At 36.0% G+C, this 21,730-nt stretch overlaps 1 protein-coding gene across 11 annotated transcripts in view; it reads right to left on the bottom strand.

The window, feature by feature from the left end:
- UNC80 (unc-80 subunit of NALCN channel complex) overlaps positions 1 to 21,730 on the bottom strand; it is a 199,204-nt gene that overhangs the window by 57,117 nt on the left and 120,357 nt on the right. For 9 of the 11 annotated variants that reach the window (XM_019656896.1, XM_019656903.1, XM_019656905.1 and 6 more), the window contains 7 exons: positions 13,908 to 14,089; positions 13,258 to 13,389; positions 10,667 to 10,853; positions 9,916 to 10,047; positions 8,190 to 8,333; positions 5,161 to 5,261; positions 4,088 to 4,174 (listed from right to left, as the gene is read on the bottom strand). In XM_019656896.1, the coding sequence (XP_019512441.1) occupies positions 4,088 to 4,174; positions 5,161 to 5,261; positions 8,190 to 8,333; positions 9,916 to 10,047; positions 10,667 to 10,853; positions 13,258 to 13,389; positions 13,908 to 14,089 (965 nt within the window). The remainder of the gene's footprint in view (positions 1 to 4,087; positions 4,175 to 5,160; positions 5,262 to 8,189; positions 8,334 to 9,915; positions 10,048 to 10,666; positions 10,854 to 13,257; positions 13,390 to 13,907; positions 14,090 to 21,730) is intronic. The other 2 variants (XM_019656897.1, XM_019656904.1) reach the window with 1 other exon arrangement.

Here is a 21,730-nt window from a genome sequence, read left to right as displayed (position 1 = left end):
TGTTCAGCATCTTAGCTGCAGAGGGCAGTGTCACTGGCCCTCATATGTGGGATCCGAACCGGGGCCCTCTGGCATCCCAAGCGAGTTCTTAACCATTGCGCCACTCGGCCGACCCAGATGAATTCATTTTTTAACTACCTTATTCAATGAACAACAAAAATCAGAAAAATAATGTAAAAGTACCCCCCCTCCCTACTGTGGCTTTTATCCATCATTTCTTCAAAAATTTGTTAATCCTAGAAAACTTTCAAGTGACACTCAAAGAATTAGTGTCACTAACCTAATTGCTTTGGTGGCTCTAAAGGCTGAACACTCTAATGAAAGCCAAACCTCATCCCTAGATGAAATTTACAAAATATAGGAAAAGATGGGAAGTCCTATGGGTTTAAAGTGCCTTTATCAGTCAGAAATAAGGCCCCTTTAAAACTAATACACACACTAGATTCTTTCTCTGTCTTATACATCTATCAGTGAAGCCTGGTGATATTTGTGATGGTCAGGGTAGGCCTTTCTGTGTACAGAAGGGGAATGGTGATGAAATGGCAGGCATGCTCAGAAGGCATTAGTGCATATTTGCAAGTCAAGGATTTGGAGATTTATTCCCTTAAAACTATCTGGGCATCAAACCCCTTTAAAAGCCTTCACATACCCCCAGATGTGTGCCTTAAGGTATATACTCCAGGTTGAAGGTCACTGAGTCAAGTTAAGCAGTGGATTTAAATGTCCCCAACAAAGTCTGGCAGAGACGAATCAGTGTTCCCAACATCCCTACCACACACATCTACAGTAGTCATGAGAAAAAGATGTATAAAAAGGAGAATGGTTTAAAATTGACTCTGCCCTTCACTGTTATGCCATTCAGAGTACAAGGCATCTTCCCTACTCTACCCAAAGCATCCATGTTCTTGCGATTCAGGGGGAAATTAGGGTTTTAAAAAGAAATGCAAAACCAGACATTTAGACATTTATATTCATGCAAAACAGGATTATACAGCCAGGCCAAGATGCTGTCAACCCTTTTGTTCTTCAATTCGCTCTTCAATTCCCTAGTTGCCCAAGGATAAACAGGACTTATATCTGCCATTAAGGCTTATTTGGAGTTGATAGGAGAGTATGACAGAAGGAAAATGAAATGTCCATCTTCTCATTCCCAGGCTAAAGGCCAGAGGAGAGCAGTGGTCCAGGTAAGCATTTCCTCTGTCCGGTGCCCTGGAGAATAGGAAGGCATTCTGAAGGCACGCTTGCCTCCAGTCTCTGTCTGGGTCTCTGACAAGAGCTCATCTCAGAGCTGTTCCATACCAACCTGTATACAATATAACCTTGACAGAGCACACACTTCAACTGAAGGGGGCCCTGATGTTTGGCTTTGATAATCTACCTTTGGCTTTTGTGTAGTGTAGACAGGACCAAGAAGTGGCAGAAAGCTTAGCTGGAGAGTGTTCTATTGGGTTGTCGGAAAAGTCATGACGTATTTTATCTATGTTGTTCAAAGGTCATTTATTTATATAAAGAACAAAGATCAATCAATGATATATTGCCTGTTTTGTTTGATTATCTTTTGCCATCTTTCAGCAAACTTCATAATTCCTTGCTCATAGAATGACCTGTCTTTATTTGTGAAAAACTGAACAAGGTGCTGATTTACAGCCTCATCTGAATTGAACATTATACCACGCAAAGAGTTTTGAAGAGAGCGGAACAAGTGGAAGTCTGATGACACAAGGTCAGGCGAGTATGGTAGATGTGGCAACATATCCCACGTCCAAGCTCCAATAATTTTTTTAAATTTATTTTTTATTATTATTAGTTTCAGGTGTACAAACATTTTGACAGGTGATCAAACTTGTGTGTGGTCTCATGTTGTCACGATGGAACACAACTCCTTTACAATTCACAAGCTCTGGACATTTCTGGATGATGGATTCGTTCAAATTGTCCAATTGCCGACAGTACACATTTGAATTGATTGTTTGGTTCCTTGGTAGGAGTTCAAAAAACACGACACCTTTAAAATCCCACCACACTGAAAGCATAACCTTCCTCTGATGAATGTCTGCTTTCGATGTCGTTTGAGGCAAATCATCACATCGGGACCAAAACCGTTTGCACACTGCATTGTTGTAAACAATCCACTTCTCATCACCAGTTATCAGTTACTTCAAAAAGGGATCGTTTTCCTCACGTTTAATAAGCATATTGCAGATGTTTATATGCGCTATCAAATGAACTTTGAGTTCATGCAGAACCCAAATATCGAGCTTGCTTATGTATCCCAGCTTCTTCAGGTGGTCGTGAATGCTTGAATGATGGATGTTCAATGTTTCTGCAATCTCTCACATCGTGTAACATGGGTTTGACTTGATCAATGCCTTTATTTTTTCGTCATCAACCTTGGTGGGCCTCCCTGACCGAGGAGTGTCGTTGAGATCAAAATCACCAGCATGAAATTTCGTGAACCACTGTTGGCACTGACATTCTTGTAGAGCAATGTCACCATAAACTTTATGCAACTTTTCACAAGCTTGGCGCATGTTTTTCCCTTTATGGAAGTAAAACAGTAAAATATAGCAAAAATGCACAGTATGGTCTTCCATCTTCAACTTGCTGTAAAATCTCCAAAACTCAACCAAATCACTCATTTTTTTTTAGAATGAAGCTAGACTGTCAGCTGTCAAATGACATAGCAATAACATAGATGTGAATGACTCTAGTACTTCCAAAAATGAACTAGTGCCATCTGTTGCAAACATGCGTCATGACTTTTCCGACAACCCAATACATAGAATTGCTATAGGTTGGTGTCACTTGAGTAGGCTGCTCTAGCCAGGGGACTTCCTAAGCTGGAGCCCTATGGGACTTATGACCAAAACTCAGAGGGGTCTACAGCACCAGCAGGAGCTGAGGTAAGGTTGAGACTCACAGCAAACACTGCTGGGAGCAGAGGGGCCCCAAGTACCACAGCAGCTATGGGCTTTGGCTCCCATCAGCAGGGCATCCAGAGACCAGCCAGAAAAAGAGCACTGTCTTACAAAGAGAGGACCAAGAGCAAATGGTTACCAAAGCTAGAATGCTGAACAAAGGTCTTTTTTTTCTCCCCAACTTCACATAGTATTTAAAGATGAAAGCAGTTGGAAAGGAAGGGAATTCATAGAAACTAAGTATTTTTAGCCAAGAGAGACTGAACACTATCCAAAGGTACTATTTATTTATTTTTATCAGTCTGAACTTAAAACTGGATTTTTTAAAAAAATTGTATTTTATTACTTATATATGTTTTTCCCTTGTCAACCAGCAGGTGGGCACTCAGGAAGAAAACCAAATCAGTCATAGACAAGAGGAAGGAATTACAAGTTTTCTCTGCACATTGGAGTTGTAGCATAAGTTAAATTTATCATTCTGCTACAGATGCATGTAACTAACTCTTATTTCCAAACCTTCTCAAAGGCTGATGATAGTGAGGAGAAAGAAAAGAAGCTCTCTCAGCATAGAAATTCATTTGGCCATCTCTCTGCCTCGATTAAAGTGTAATTTCAAAGAAGAGGCATCATGTCAACAAGCCCCAAACTACACCTTTAATTTAGAGTGGAAAGAAAATACAAAGAAACAGGTAAATTCTGGAGGGTTCATGGAGGAGCTATCAGGATGGCTTACAGCACAGATAGTTGACATGGAAAAATACACTCACAAATAGTTTCCATGTAGGGTAACATTTTCCTCTGTGTGTGTGTGTGTGTGTGTGTGTGTGTGTGTGTGTTAAATAGTGGTGAAATAAGTAAAGGGAAAAGTGATTAAAATGACATGGGTTTCCTCAACAGAAAACCAAAACTAAGAACTAACATAAGGAAGTTGTATAATGCCAAAGGAAGACAGGAAAGTGACATTTACTGAGTGCCCACCACACATCACAGATGGTGCCAGGAGGGGAAGACTCCCCATACACACAGTGGTGAAGTTAGCTGACCAGGGTTCACTTTTCGTCTCATAATTAATGGGTTTTATTGCCAGAAAACCTCCTAAGACCTCTCCTCATGTTGCTTCTTCCTAGTTGGAAAGGAACATTTATAACCTACTGGAGGCTGCAACTCACCAAGTAGTTGAACAGGATGTGAGACGTCTGAGCAGGAAAGTCTCCAATATTCAGGAGCAGTTTGCGCAGCATGTACATTAACTCATCCTGAAAGAACAGAATGTCTATGTCTCACTCCGCTGCCATGCCATTGGAAATAAAATTAACTTCTTGCAAAGCAGGGAGGTGGCTATTTCATACTTTTGTCCCCATGTTGATTTCCATGATGTTCGGCATTTTAATACAGCTTATGTGACATAGTATGTAAACCAGCTGTGACACATTCTCTTAGGAGCTAATGTATGAAACCACGGAGCAGTAGTCAGACAACTTCTTTGATACATAAAAATTGAGACCGTGTCTGTAGATCAGAGGCAAGTCACAGGAAAGCCGTGGATTTAGTGCGCTCTATTCACTATGGCCGCCAGGTGTGATGGAAAAGTAAGGTCCTGTGTTGAGAAACCATTAGACAAACTAGTTTTTTTGAACTCCATAGTTCTGCTTCCTAGGTTTTGAGTGAAACAGATAGAGCTCAGCAAGAGAGGATAAATGGAAACGTAATTAACCTTATCTTTTAGAAACCAGAGTTAATCTTCTAGTGAACAGGATGATAACACAGAAATGAACAAGTAATTCTTAATCATCAGTATATTTTACCATTGCCCAGAAAAGTACTTTTATTTGGCACACTCTTACAGGGTAGTCTGACAAATTAGATTTTTTGATTAATGGAGAGTGTCACCAATGCTAATAACCCTACCATCACAGACTACCAAGCAATCAGAATTCAATAGATGTACCCAATACTAAGAACATTACACTGAATTTAATCTTTGTTTAAAAGACTGAGAATCAGTAAGTATCTTAGGGTCATCACGAGCAGTGTACCATACACTTATGGGGACATCAGCTGATGGAGAAATTAGAAAGAAAACAGCAAAGTTTAATATTGCTCGTAATTATCATTATCTAAAGTACTTATTGGCTGTGTCAGAGGACATTGATGCTGCCTGCACAGCAATGTAAAAGTCCATTGCTTGTTTTTGACAGTGTTCACACACACAGCTACACTACCAAAAAAAGAAAAGAATTACTTGTCTATTGCTGATGGTCAGTTTTTCCAGAAAATGTCGAAGAACTGTTGATGGATCTTCAATGAGACAATTCCATAAGACCTGCTGGGCCACAGCACTCACTTGAGAAGAGAAAGGAAATTGAACATTTGTCATAAATGGAAAGAAACCTATTAGATAAAGTATTAAAAAATTTACTAAGCTTTTATTAACCTCTTTTTTGCTTTCAAAAAGGCTCTGTGAATTCTTGAAATGCAAATATTTGTTCTCTTTGTTGTTGTTTCTGAACATTTTTACTTACAAAAAAAGGTAACAAACAAATATAGGGTGGTCTTTAGGCTCAGCATTACTTTTGTAAAGAATACATTTGTGATATGCAATGGAATATCATTTAGCCTTAAAAAGGATATCTTGCCATTTGCGATGGCATGGATGGACATTGAGGGCATTACTCTAAGTATAATAAGTCAGACGGAGAAAGACAAATACTGTAGCATCTCACTTATATGTGGAACTAAAAAAACAAACAAACAAACAAACAAACAAACAAAAAACCCTGAATCAGAGTACAGATTGGTGGTTGCTAGAGGCAGGGGGTGGTGGGGATGGGGGAAATGAGTGAAGGTGGTCAAAAGGTACAAAATTCCAATTTTAAGATAAAACCTGGGGATATCATGTACAGCATGGTGACTAGAGTTAACAGTACTTTATTGTATATTTGAAAGTTACAAGGAGAGATTTTAAAAGTCCTCATCATAAGAAAAAAAACTGTAACTATGCGTGGTGATGGATATTAACGTACACTTACTATGTTAATTATTTCTCTCACACACACATATATATAGTATTTGTATATATATATATATATATTTATATATATATAATATTTATATACAGAGGATGCCAAAATATGCATACACATTTAAGAAAGGAAAAAAACTGTATGAATATTATGCTGATGGTAACCGCTTTGAGCACCTCTTGTAATTGCAGAAGTCAAAAGTGACTTGTACTCATTTATTGTTATTGGTATATATCAAGTATTACAATCTTAATAAAGTTTTTTCCTTTCTTAAAATGTGTATACATTTTTTGGCACCCTCTGTATATATCAAATCATTATATTTAACACCTAAATTAATACAGTGCTATACGTCAATAATATTTCAATTAAAAAGAAATACATTTGTGAGTTTTTGTTTTGGAAAACATCCCAATATTAGCAGTGGCAAATGACTTTATCAAATTAAAGTCATACTTAATAATTTGTTGTATGGAGAAATTCCTAAACTAATTACTTGGATTTTTAGAAAATGTTTCAGAGATGATCTTTTAATGTTCACATGGATGTTTTATAGTATCTCCTTCAGCAAGATAAAGTAGTTGAGCCACTAATAATTAGGCTCCCGCTTCTAATGATGGATGCCTAAGGAATAAATAATTATTTCTAATGCGAAAGGAAGTGCTACTTCTTTGGGGAAGATGGTCAGGCTCCAATTGCCTGAAAGTGCCCAGGCTAAGAACGAGGTAGGTGAAAGCGAGTGGTGGGTAAGCATTGGATATTCCTCGTCTAAATGGTTTATTTAGTTTAGTTTTCTAAAGTAGGAATATGGAGTTTATCATGAATTTATCATTCAGTCTATATTTTACATAAATTATACCACTCTTTTGCTTCAGAAACTCATGATCAAATTAAAATTAAGAGCTATTTAAATAAATAATATTAATAAGAGACGTAAATATAAGTTTTAGCTTTAATGTGTCTTTCTAAATAATTAAAATAGGTGTGGGCTCTTCTTAGGTTGAAATTGGCTACAAAACTACCTTTATAATATCACTTTATTCTAATTGCTGAAGCAAGGCAGTTAGATGCTTAAGGCATGAAACATACAGAAAAAAACAAAGAGAAAAATGAGACTAGTAAGTCTACTGATCACAAAAACAACTACAAACATTTTGGAGTATGTCCTTTTGTACATGTGATACATATATTTACATGTATTTTTAAAGAATATTATATAGAAAATATTATTTGGTACTCAACATATTGAACTTTTAATGTTACTATTCTAGAATGTTGTTTCTAATATGCACAAAATACTGTCATATAGAGGTACTCTAATTAATTGTCTGTTGCCAGATATTTAAACTCTTTTCAAATGTTTGTTAGTTTAAATATTGTGCAATGTAGAGTGTCCTATATAAACCTTTATAACATCCTCATTATTGCCTTAGGAAATTTCTGTAAGTCAAAATCTGTGTCACAGGATTTCCACACTTTCTAAGTTTTTGATACATATTGTAACACTCTGTTCCAGAATACTTGTATCTAATTTTATATTCTCATCAGCAAAGTGTAAAGATACTCTTTTCCCTGAATCTTTATCAACCATGGGCATTTTCATTTAAAAAAAATCTTTGTAATTTTTTAGCTAAAATGTAAGATTTCATAATGTTAAACAACAGTGTTGTTTACAGATGTTATTGGCCATTGGATTGTATCTACATCTTTGCCCATTTTTCTACTGCAGTTTTTAAAAAAATCATTACTTAGTTATAAGGGCCTTTTAAATATTATTAAGAATATTAACCTGTTGTCTGTTACAAATGTAAATCATCTCTCCTCCTGGTTTATCATTTCATCTTGCAATTATTCTCTTTAGGTAGTGTTTCTGAAAAGGTGATCAAGTAGGAAAGATGGCATTAGTGGTGTCAAGCTAATAGCTGAGATTGCTAAGGTGACCAAAATCACTGTGATTTCTGTTTGGCCAAATAAGTGTTGTTTTATTTTCTGGTCATAAATAATGCGCCTGGGCCCAACTAGCAATTTTAAATGCAACTTGTTAGTCATAAAGGCGGTGGGAAAAGAAGGTAGAGAAACTAGTGCTAGTACAGTGTACTACAAATCCACAATGGTAACATGTACCTAAAACAACTCAACATGTAGCCAGTAGTTAACGTTTTCAAGAACACCCTACTTACTGTCTTATATCAGAGGGACAGCTGAGGTATTTGATTAGTTATTTATGGTTTTACTAGTAAGACTGTACCTGCTACTCCATCTTCCCGCACCTCACCATCCTCCATGAGATGAACAATGGGGAGCACAGCTGCACAGATGCATGCTGGGAACACTGCCTGTGGGGGCTGCGGCACATGGTGGTTTGGCGTGTGTTCGGTGGTGTGCTCCTCATCTGAAGAGGGAGACATAATCAGGGTGCTTTTTCAGTATTGTAATTCAAAACCACTTCTAAGTTCAAGGCCTACTTATCTAACATTCTTTTGTATCTAGATAACTAGTTGTTCCAGCACCATTTGTCAAAAAGACTATTCTTTCCCCATTTAATTTTATTGGCACCTGTTTCAAGCATGAAATCAATGTAAATGGAATGGTTTTACTTCTGGTTGTTCAATTCTATTCCACTGATTCGTGTGTCAATCCTCATACAATACCACAGAATCTTGATTACTGCATCTTTGTAGTTAAGTTTTGAAATTGGGGAATGTGAGTCTTCCAACTTTGTTCTTTATTTCCAAGATTATATTGGCTTTTCAAGGATATGGAGCAATTGGAACCCTCATACTTTTTTAGTAGGAAGGTAAAATGATACAGTCACTTTGAAACTAGCTTGGTAGTTTTCTTCACAAAACTTGTAGATAATTGTTTATAGCAGCATAATTAATAATAACCCAAAGTGTAAACAACCCATATGTCTACTAACTGGTGAATTTATAAAATGTGGCAGATCTATATAATGGAATTATCTGGTAATACAAGAAAATAAAGAATTGATACATGTGACAACCTTGAAAATATTATGCTGAGTCAAAGAATCCAGTCACAAAAGGCCACATACCATATGATTCCATTTATATGAAATATACAGAATAGGCAAATCCATAGAAATAGAAAAATTATTTCTTGCCAGGGGTTGAGGGAAACAGTAGATGAGAAATGACTGCTAATGGGTATAGAGTCTCTTTAAGGAACGACAAAAATATTCTAAAATTAGATAGTGGCTATGATCACAACTCTACGAACATACCAATAACCACTATTTCAAAAGGGTGAATTTTATGGTATATGAACATCTCAATAAAGGCATTATAAAAATACAGGTGTGCCTTGGGCCTTGTCTTCATAAGTTCTTACTAATTAGCATTAGTCATTTGAAAGTTCCCCAGGGTTGTGCACCCAAGAATGGAGAACCACTGGTTCTCAATAAACATATATATTTAAATTCTTGGGATTAAGAGCATCACATTTCCCCCTTGAAATTAGATTTCATTATAGGAGTAGAATGAGCTTTGGTTATATATTCCAGAACAGCATCTTAAAGCATCATAATGGCCACACACTGGAATACCCTGAGTAGATTTTAAAAATATTGATGTGTGGGTCCCACTCTTAGAGATCCTGATTTGGTCTTGGGTGTGGCTTGGGCATTTTTTTCAAAACTCCCCAGTTGATTGTAATATGCAGCTAGGGTTGGAAACTGTTAACAAAAACCTCAGCAATATGATTACATGAAATGTAATTAAAACAGAGCCAACTTATAAAGGACAATTGCTAGGTAAAATCAACAATAATTTTTTTAGGGTACCACTCAAACCAATATTTTATTCAGAACTTCAAGTCATGAAACAAGTTATTTAATGATAACAGTGCAGTGTAATAAAGTGTAGTATAATAAAATGAGATAATATGTTAACTGGAAAGTGTGTCGAAACACACAAGTCACGAGGAATAAATAATACATTTGCAAGAGGACACACCTTCGGCACTGACAGCTGAACGCACTGACCAGACCGACCCTCGACGGAAGGAATAATTCCTGTGGGAAGTGCTGGAGGTACAGGATGGACTGACAGACAGTCGGCGGGATGCCAGATTGGTGACTTCTTCTACTGGCAAAGAAAATGGGGGACGTGAACTTTGATTTTATAACAAGAACGGTTCATCACAACTACAGGTGTATTTATATCACAAGTGTATACTTGCTGTCAGAGCCTAAAGCTTAAGCAATTCAGAGTGTACTTAGAAAAGGTAAAGAAAACTTTACAGGAAAACAAAATATTCTTCCCAAAGATTCCACAAAAACAGGGCAGAGAATCAATGAATTGAGAATAGTTTCTTTCATTTTCTGATACCAGCCAACAAATTGTCTGCACTTGAGAAGGTAGAAAGTAGTTAATAGACTAACCCCACTTTCAATGATGAAAGAATTGACTGCATCTACTTGAATACACACTCTGGATTCAGCTGTTCCCTCAGTCACAATCACTGCTCGGTCCATTCCCATATTGGTTCATTCATTGTGCTAACATCCTTCTCTGTACACAGTCCCACTGTCGTCTTTAGAAAACACAACGTTTTCTCTTTCTTTGGATAGTGTAAGGAGGTGGGAGAGAGGGACAGGGAGCATATCACCTCATTTCACATAAAACTATCAATGTCTATTTCAAAGCAAGTCCTTTCCCTTTCCTGTGACTCAGCCCCCCGAGAAACCCTGTGAGTAGAGAGCACCTTCTTCTTCCGGCTCTGAGTTGGGTGTACAGGTGGGCTCGTAACAAGCCTCCTGGGTGATGGGGATGGCAGTGATAAGGCTGGCTTCTCGACCAAGACGTTTCTTCTCTTCTTCCTGTTGCAAGTTCTTTAAGATGTGTTCTGCCCTTTGATGGGAGCGGGACACAGCCCTGGCTGAAAATGATTTCTATGAAGACATGAAGGCAAGTTTATTTAACAGCAGCTCTTCCACAAGGTATAAAGAGTGTTCCAATAAATTGCACAAATGTGGTAATTTGTGTTCAGGAAATGGTAGGGCACCCATGATCTAGTTTCATGGAGATTTATTTGCTTTTCTACCAAGCTTTCAGGTTGTGTACAACTAAGCGATTCTTTTTCATTTAATCAGAATAATCCTTCGAGTATGTCTGTAATTTCTGGCAAGAACCCTATTTTACCTTTATGATTTGGGGTGATATCAAGGATCCCTTCTTTAAACATTAAAATCAAATAAAAAATTTTAATACTCTATTCATTTTCCAAAAATGTTTGAACTGGTTTTAAATGAAGGACATTTATAATATTTCATAAAGTTAATAAAAGAGAAAGTTAGGATTTTCTCTTAGATTTACCTCTCATATAAACCAATTAGTTATGTGATTCATTTCATTTTTGTATCTCAAAAATTTACCACACTATAAATACTTAATATTTGTAGATGAAACATTGTCAATACTTACCAATATTTATAGAAGCAAAGTTTTTAAATGGAAATTATAAGCGATCATAGGGTTAATAAGGTTGAATGTAAAATTTGACTCTGTTTACCAGCAGCAGACATAACAAATCAGGAAGACTAAAGGAGAGGGGATTCACTATGCAAAATGGCTATTTTATTCATGCCTTAACCATGAGGTCAGTTCTCCTGAGATAAGTTCCCAGAGCTTTGGGGCAAAGTCAGTGGTCTCAGAGCAAGGAAGTGATCACTGTCCTTCTTCACTACCAACTTGCAGTAATGTCTATGCACAATAACAATCCACATCTCTCTGTTAGCTAGGGTTTTAGAGACAGACAAGGGGTATTGGTCGCTCTTCTAAAAGGCTGCATTCATAGAGGCTCCTGTATACATAAGACTAAAGGTTTTTAGTCTTTTAACATAAGACTAAAGGTTTGCAATGATGAATGGCAACAGCATTAAGGGCATTTGGTAGGCAAAATGACAATTCATTTTCAGAATACGGGGTTACGATAGGTTATTTAATAGGTACATTAAAGTTGTGGAATAAGAGAAAGAGAAATGGGCATAGAATCAGGGGATTGGCTGGAAGTTCATTGTGAACTTGGGATAGAAAGTGTGCTTAGCTCAAATGTATCCGTCACCTGTATGGGTGAAAACTCAAAGATCCTTACACCATGGTTCAGATGCTGGAATTGCTGCACATATGGGGGAAGAACCAGGTGTGCCTTTCTCTTTGGCACAAAAGCCATCAGATATAAAGGTACTGTATGCAGTAGAATTAAAATAAAAAGATTTTGATGGGTAAAGAGTTCAAACAAATAGCTCTCCAAAGAAAACTACAATGCTTAGAAAACGTATGTGTAATATGCAAAATGATCAATGTAACTTCATATATTCAATTAACTTTTTAAAGAAGTATAAATAAAAACATCAATAATTTTGTTTTTTGCCATTTAAAGTGGCATTAAAAAAATAACACTAATTAATGTAAATAAAGAAGATACTTTCCTATTCTACTGTATAAGGGTAAAATAGTACAACATTGCTGAGGATATTTTGTGAGATGTAGAAAAAATCTTTAATATTTATATACCAGTTGCCCTAAATCCCATGGGAGTTTAATCAAGGAGATAATCATGGATTTATGCAGAGAGATGCATTCTTTTTCTATTTTTGCTTTATTTTTCAAATTTTCTATATTACTCTTATAATATAGAAAAATGCTAGTCAACAGGTGAAAAAGGCATATTTTGAAAATTCATTTTTTTCAAGATACATACATATTCTTGGTTCTTGTATATAAATAGATTGTGTTCTGAACTTAACTGTGTCTGCATTATATTACATATAGCAGTGATATATTAGAGCAGCCCAAGACCTGAGGTCTCAGACTGATGTTTGTGATGATTATACTGATAGTCAACAAGCTGAAGAACAGGCTAAGGTCTAAACAAGGAAACAACAGCTGCTATCCGAGTTCTTTTTCTTACCCGCCCAAGGTCAGTATCATTAACTTTCGGGTACATTGTTATAGGTTAAATGAATATGTCTATTGCATAATACATGGAGACAAAAGTGTTACCTTTGGCCAAGAAATCAATGCCTAATGCTTTCAGTAGCTTCATAAGGTGGCTGCTTCTTTAATTATACCACAAAACTGTGTCTGCTTGGAGGTCTGTAAATGCTTACTACCAGATGTTAGTTCCTTCTATTGTATTCAAAAGAACAAAGACCTTTTGAGGCTGATTTTGATTGCTGTTATTACATTCTTATGATAAAAATGAACAGACTGTCTAACACATTCATTATTTTTCTTTCTTACATGTATACCATGAAGCCTCAAGATAAGGAAAAGAAGGGGACGGTTACTCACAGACTGGTCCTCATTAATGGGGTCCTGGACACTCCCGCTGCACTGAGGGACCCATGGGGGGTCAAACATTGGTACGGATGGCATCCCAAGCACCGGCGAAGGCAGGGTGAAGTTTATACTGGGAGGTGGGATCTGTTAGTTGATATCAGAAGAATGAGGTAAGATGGAGAACAAGCTTGAATGAGTCTTAAGTATAATTATGACATAATCTTACAGCACACAGGATGTTATAGAGAGCATGGGGTGAAACTCTCTGGGCCTCAGTTTACTCATTAATAAAATAAAAGGTTTCAAATAAATGATCTTTATTTGTGTTAATCACCCCATCCTCCAAAAACCATCTATCTGTATAGCAAAATGTCTGGATGATTATAGCCCAAACCTTTATGCGCTTACTTCTGAGGATAGTAGTGAAATCTAGAGATTTATAGAGACTTGATTTTCTTACTCTACATTCTTATATATTTTAATTTTTAAATAATAAGTATTTATTCATATACTCCTATGAGTTAGGTTTACTTACATAACCGAAGAGGAAAAAAAAGAAGCATCTATTGGGCCATACAATGCTGATTTGTGGTCAAAGGATATCAGCAAGCCTTGTGTTGCATTTGCTAATCTAATTCTCATGTGGGAGGAAGTACCCTTACCTTAAAAATCTGCTGTGCTCCCTCCTCCATCCGGGGCCAGACCTGATAGCGAAATCTCCAGAGTGTGTGGAACTTGAGGACAGCGTTCAGCCTCTGCACAGTCTCTGGGTGGTGGAACTCTGACATCAGCATGTCAGACACGGCCTCGGGGACTTTCACCGCACATAGCAGGAACATGGCAGCTAGACACAGTCAACAATGCATCAGCTACACATCTTTTAATTTTGCCTGATTCCTGAGGATGGAGAGAAGGGGGATTTGCTCCTATCCCCCCAAAACAGCTCCTGAGCTAATGGAGCCAGGCCACCAACATCAGCAAAAGCAAACCTTGTTTCAGCCACTGGAAACCAAATGTCATCCTCTGTGCTTCCCACAGTATCTGGTGCAAAGGCAGTGACAGCATGACATTTCAGGAGAATAGCTCACTCTATGTAAAGGTGGAAAGTGAGTACCAGAGGAAGCAAATGAAACAAGGGAATTCCATAGTAAAATTTACGAAAAAGGAAATGGCTAGAGTCATCTCATAGTAACCCTGGGACAGTCCATAAAAATGTCAATTAAAAACTGCCTCAGCTACATTAGTTTTTAAAAAAATAAAATCCACACTGTAGTCTCTATTAGAAATGCATACCCTTCCTAGAGATAGAAGAGATAAAGAAGCTAAAAGAGATTTCATAAATCACATTACCATGTTTATTTTTAATTTCCAGAAAATATGAATGTCAATAAGAGAAAGGTCAGGTGCCATAAATTATAAAGCTAATGAATAATGAGACTTACATACTCTATAGCACAGATGGAGGAGACAGTGGCAATTATAAAAACACAATTTAAAAATCTCTCTTGTACTTTCCCCTAGAACCTCAAAACATTTAACTTATCTCAGCTTTTGTGTTCCGAGCTTTCAGAATTTATTTGGCATTTCTTTTTCTGGGCTGGGTCCAGGAACCAGACAGAGTTGGATTGGGTCAGACTTAAAAACCGGACTGGGTCCACCTTAATCTGGATTGGATCCAGTATGAGGCCTCAGGTGAATAAAATTTTGTTTTAAGGTTGAACAAGAAGGTTAACCTTACCAAAGACAATCTTGAATTACAGTGGCCACAGTGGAGAATTTTTAGCCATCTTAGATAAGCTTATCCATTTAGGAAGTACCTCAGAAAAAAAGTAGTCTCATCAAGTATATGCTATAAAGGATAAAGGAACAACTATTTTTCCTCCTCTACAGTTACTGGTGGCCAGGATAAAACCTGCTGGGACACCCCACTGACTCTGGAACCTGCAGATGGCATCCTGGGAAGACAGACAGAAGCTGGCCAAAGATACGAATTTTTACCAGAATCAGCTCCCCCAGATCTCTATCTGTGGTGCCTGGTGGAGAGAGGCTGGTAAAATTTAATGCTGTCCCTTTCTTTATAAATTCAAATTGGCAGGAAAAAAAAATCATTGGTTATTGATCCTTTCTCTCCCAGACACAGCTACTGCCTTGTTGTTTGTCTTGTTCTGTGTCCTGAGAATTTGGCTTGGCAACGTCTAGTTGGAGGCCCCTGAAATATGGCCAGACAGAAATGTGAGTTGCCCTCCATTGGTGACTAGGGTTCTATTGTTGCCAGCTTTCGGAGGAACTGTGTAAGTCTCTCTTTCTTCTGGTTGTCTTTGGGAGTGGCTCTGGGTCTTGGGAGGGTAATTATTTTTTGCACCCTTTGTGGGGTCCTCTCGTGTGTCCACGAGATAGTTCAATATTGCCAGAAATATTTCTGTTTGTCCCAGCTGAAACCTGACAAGATATTTGAAAAGATTTAAGAAAAAGTATTTTAAGTAGCTTTGCCTTCAGAAATTGGCCAAATCGGAAGTAGATATTCAAAGCCTGATAAAAACTTATTTTTAGGCCTTCTTTCCTAAGCTAAAATGAAACTATGTACCCAGAGGAAAAGAAAAACATTCTGAAGCCATTGTGTAAGGATTTATTAAAACAATCCAAAGAAACACAACTTTAAATCTAGAATGTAGAAATCTTTTTATTTCCATCTTAGTTGAAGAACTTCCTGCTTTAAAGAAGCAAATTGAAAATATTGTAGATGGATGGTTGGGTCAGTGTCTTGATATTAGATTGCAGTCCTATTCTTTCAGGAATTAAAAACAACTGTACTTGTCTAACAAATTGAGTCTTTACAAGAACAGAAATGAGGCTCTGAAAACAATTCAAAGCCTACATATCCTTTTTATCAATCCCCAAACCTCCCCTATTCATCTAAAAAGGTTTGCAGATGTTGTAAAAGATCTGGGTTTAGGAAACAGAAGCTCTTTGAGAAATTTACATCATTTCTCTGTGCCTTTGAGATGTAAATATTCTACCTGGTATTCTCTAGGAACCCAGTGCCATTCTTGAAATAAAAAATTCCGAGTTTATCTTTAACAGAAAAGAAGAAGAAGGAGAAGGAGAAGAACGTTGAGGAGGAGGTGGAGGAATTTGAAAAATTAGGTGAATAAAAAATCTTACAAATCTTTTCCACAAATATTAGTAAAAGCTTTGGCTATCTGAGCAGGTTAACTTATTCTATCTACTAGAAACACAGTTGGTATCCAACTGTTCTTTTATAACTTAGTCAGTTTTTCATTATTGTACCTGTCTCATGGATAAAATTTTAAAATGAAAGCTATAAAATCTCTGTATCAATCCATATGTTTATGTATGTCTCTGAGTACATGTTACAGATGTGTGATATTTTTCTACCTATGAATAGTATTGCCAAAATTAATTTGCAAAATGCTCTATTTAATTGGCTTAAAGGCAAATAAGCATATATATATATACATATGTATATATATATATATATATATGTATATATATATATCAAGTATAGTCTCAGAAATACAGAAACTAACCCAAATGTTTTTCAAATTCACGTGATCAAGGATAAACTTTGGTAAATAAAAGCTAGTTTGTTTGTTTAATTAAAACAGATATATCTTCAGAGTTATCAGAATTAAATACAACTTTTATTCTACCTAAAGTCAAATAAGCTCATGTTTATCTCTTATAGAATTTGTCAGCGAGAAAGATAAGATGATAGTTAGCTGTTTAATGCCTCATGAAATTTTCATGAGTAATCTAAAAATAATTGTTCAAAACAAGTAAATTAAATAGATGTAAGACAAAAGTTTATAAATGAACTTTTCAACAATAATAATGCTTTATGACATATATACTTAAAAATAGTTTCCAAAATCTTTTTGGTAACTTGAAATCTTAAAGTTATACTAAGATAAATTAAATGATGCATATTCTTTGAATATCTAGATCATTTCCAAAAAGAAGATAAAATACTGAAACATTAATTACTGAACATAGGTTTATCCACTTTTGGCTACCTTTTACAGAGGAATTAAAAATATTTGGGTCTATTAGTAAACATGCTTTATTACACCGAAAATTTTACTATAAGGAAAAATTTACTTCTATAAATTGTGAAATGTATTTATAAATTTGCCAATCCACAGAACACTGACATAACAACAGTTTACAATGTTTACTTGTTAATTTTCACTAGGAATAAAGGATTCTGAGGGGTTAAGAATTCTAGTCAATACATATATTTAAAACCACTTAGAAATCATAAGGGTAGAAAGAAACAACTGTGTATGAAAACTAGGTAAGGAAAGTAAAATGACTGGCTGTTCCAGAATAAGAAAAAGAGAAAAACATCGGACGACACCTGAATAGATATTTAAAAAGTTGTAGGTTTGTGGAAAACGAACCTTGGAAAAGGAATTTGGTGTGTGGTCAAGGGGACTAAAATTGGAATGAATGTATTTAAGTTTTTAAAGGATGAGTTTTAATATCAAAAGTACACTGGTGAAAAATTAGAATTCGGTTTTCTCTCTGTTAAAATGACAAAGTTTTCTGGGACTATTGATCTGCTGTTGATAAGAGATTGTGAAAGGTATTTTTTCACCTTTTGGGTAATCTACCTGGAAAACAAAGATTTTTGTGTCTTACCAAAACAATTTACTATACTTCATGTTGCCTTCATCAGGTCTTTGATTACTTAAGAAAGCCCAGTCTTGTCAATATTAAAAGAGCTAAGTTTTGTTTACAGCTATGTAACCTTCTGTATTTGACTTTAAAATCTTCTATTGTCATTTCAATTAAATACATAATTCAGCATTATTTCATAATGATCCAAGATCCTATTTGGTCAAATGTTCAAATCTTTTGATATTTTGACAACTTCCTAAAATCAAATTCTAGAAAGTCTTTCTGACCTCAGAGAAACTTTGAGGTTTCCCATAGAGCCCCTAGAAAAGCTAAAAGAATTTGTCTCTCACCTTATAAAAGAGAAATGCTAAACTAATTATGTCTATTTGGTATGTTAAATTATGTAGAAAACATTGTCAAATAAGAAGTGATGATAAACCTTAGTTATATGTGTATGGATATATGTTACTAATATAGGTATTCCAGAAATTGTTTAAAGTTACTAGAAATTTGTCAATACTCTCATTGTCCAATTATTATCCTAAATTACATTTAGGATAACTACACTTCTTTATCAAGTGAACCTTTATCAGATCTTTAACCATGGCGTTTTTTTGTTTGTTTGTTTATTGTTTTGTTTTGTTTTTTGGGTTTTTTTTGGTCTTTTTGCCATTTACAGATAATTATTGTTTTATTCTGATACTTTTGCAAAGGTGCTTCATCTTCAGAGAGACTCATGCAAAGGACTCTGATGTAAGTACTTTAGAATACAGGCTTCTTATAACTCTTCGATGATAAAACTTAACTGAGTAAGAAGTTCTAGAGCTAATCCAGAAAAACTGGATTCAAGCAAAACAAGAAATAATAATATGGGATTGAATGAATTCATGAAGATAATTATATATTTTTTACAATTTTTTCTTAGAAACATTGCTGGTTCCTTAATGTTTTATGTTTCCAGATCTTAGAAAAACTTTTTCCCTTTTCTCTTGAGCTATCTATGGCTTGTAGTAAATTTTAAAAGTGTACCTCTGTAAATACAATTCAAACATTTACTTTTTCTCTTTATCTAATCCTTCTAAAATTCAGAAGCATATTGAATATTCTTATTTTAATGGCAATATACTTATTTGCAAAGTTCAATAAGAATCTGTTCTCCTTATAACAGGATGTAATTGGAAACATTAGTTATATTAGCAAGTCTTTGACTGCAGTGTCATGTTTGAGAACATGCATACAATTAGATAGACCAGACAGCTTTAAGGGACCAAGTTTACTTTAGAAAACCAATAAAAGCTTCTTGGAAAACTGGGCTCATGCCTTGCTTACAGAGTTTCCTGTAGCTTGACTAGGTGAGTAAGAAAGGTCAATTCCTGGTATTCAAGATATCTTGGGGATTTCATGAAAAGAGGAATTTATATACAGGTAGGTATGCCTCGTGAAGTCTGATGGTCAGTTTTTGGCTTAGTTTCTTAACCTGGAGAAGCTCTTAAAAGTCTATCTAAGATTCCTTATGAAAAGTTCCAGCAAAGCAGGTGTGAATAGAATGTATATGGTCAATCACTAGTCTTACTGCACTTATGTAAAATAATCAGGCCAACTTTAACAAGATTAGGCTTATTTTGCAAACAAATTTGTGTTACGGTGATTATCTTCAATAAAAATGAGGGTGATTGTAGAGGAAAAAATTGTTTCAGGAGAAAATGATAACACAGCCTTGTGGATATCACATTCTAGTCCTGGTCATTGTGTTTGAGGTTTTGTGATATATCTGTACACCAAAATGGATCCTGAAATTTTCTAGTTTCTTTAAATATCTGGTTATAAGTCTCCTAACTACCGTTTCCAATTTTTTCCCACCCGTCTGATTTAGAATCACTAAGAACAAAGGCTACCCTGGAACCTATTTGAAAGGGACCATATTAGGTCCTCCTTACTACTCAGATGGTAGCCAAACTCTAGAGACTTGAACGCTGCATCCATATCCCCCAATTAAGAAGAGGTCCTTTGAACTCTTGGAAATCAGCTGGAGATTTAAAATTAAAGTTGCTTAGGGAGGTTCCCCCCCAGACGCAGACGCCATCTTGTGGTAAACAACTCTCCCAGGATCAGGAATCAAGATCCTCATCCTTTTGAATGAATATGAAACCTGAATTCCTTTTGCCTTTTTGCTACTTGCTTTTTCTCTCTGTTAATGCTGACAGTGGTCCTTAACTCTGGCAACTATTGCTGAATTTATTGCTAAGGCCACAGCTACACAACAAAAGACCTTGAATTTTCTTTATGAGGTAGTTTTAGGTAATAAGATTGCTTAAGATTACTTATTGGCTGAACAAGGAAGAGTCTGTGCCATAGCAAATACCCTGTACTACACCTGGATCAACACCTCTGGTAATGTAGCAAATACAAGAAATTAACAAACAAAGCCACTTGACTAAAACAGGTTGGTGCCCCTTCAGGTACATTCTTTGGTTTATTTGACACGAGCTGGTTTGGTTCTGAGGGGCCCTGGCTAAGGCGTCTACTTCAGTCTCTTGATACTATCTTCCTAATAGTTATCATTATAGTCTCCTTGGTGTGTTATGTTCTCTCAAAGGTATTAAATGCATGCTCATCAGATAGTCTCACTGTGCTTAGAGAAACAGAAAAGAGATGACCAATGAGGTGAACAGCAAAAACAATGCTTCCACAAATCTGACAACATAATCTATGAGTTTCACAATGAGATGAGAGCAACTCTAATGGTGACAGAGTGGGGCTAATACCAAAGTTTTGGTCAATCTCTCATGTATGAGAGGATGACCAAAAGTGGGGAGTTGTTAAATTAGTTAAACAAAAAGGCCACTAGACTGATATGGCGCTAATACTTTGGCAGCCTATGTAAGGAAACCAAAATCTAAACCTGGAAATGACTCAAGCCTATAAAATCAACACTCTAAAGACACACAATCACAAACAGCCAACTAGGCTTTAAGCTATAGCCAATCAATAATTGCTTTACTTCGCTTCTGTCTTTTCTCTATAAAAGCCTCTCCTTGAACTCCTATTGGTGGAGTTCTCCTCACTAGTTCTGGTTTGGAGCTGCCCAATTTCAATTGATTTTTGCTCAAATTAAACTCTTAAAATTAAAAAAGTAAAAGGGTTTCCTAGATATAAACAAAAACTGCAAAGTGCCAACAGTATGTCTCATTTGTGTGAAAAAAGAAACACTCATTACACACATATATACTCCATACATATGTATATGCCTCGTGTACCCTAGAAGGGTCCTGAGAAACTAAACAAATGTCATCTCTGGAGAAGGGTGCTGGGATTCACAAGAAAGAGGGTGAGACTTTTAACTTCATATCCTTTTGTATTATTTGATTTTTTTACCATGTGTATTTTACAATTAACCATAAAACTAAAGAAATGTGCACACAAAGTAGAAAAAAGGTGAGACACTCACATTTTGAACCTACCATTTACTAGCTATGTGGCTTTGGGTATGTCACTTAAATTTCAACAATTTTTTCTTGATATTATAATTTGGACATAGAACATCACTCAGATAAGATTTAATGAAGTTAATGATGGTGGTTCATGATAAATCTGGGAAATCACAGCACATAGAAAGAATTTTCTCTTTTGTTAGATATAGTGAAAATGCAGGTCCTGGGGAAAATCATTCTCTATAACTTGGTTAACATCCTGGGAGAGACTGATTGCTCTCATGTAAACTATTGGGCTGTCGGAAAAGTCATGACGCATTTTTGTAGTGAAAAACAGAAAAAATACGTCATGACTTTTCTGACAACCCAATACATAGCGAAAAGAAGAGTGCACATAGAACCCAGGCCAGCCT

Source organism: Hipposideros armiger, unplaced genomic scaffold (assembly GCF_001890085.2).
Source record: "Hipposideros armiger isolate ML-2016 unplaced genomic scaffold, ASM189008v1 scaffold_268, whole genome shotgun sequence".
NCBI lineage: Eukaryota > Metazoa > Chordata > Mammalia > Chiroptera > Hipposideridae > Hipposideros > Hipposideros armiger.
Note: the sequence above shows the minus strand (reverse complement) of the source record. Positions and strands in the feature narration are given on the sequence as shown.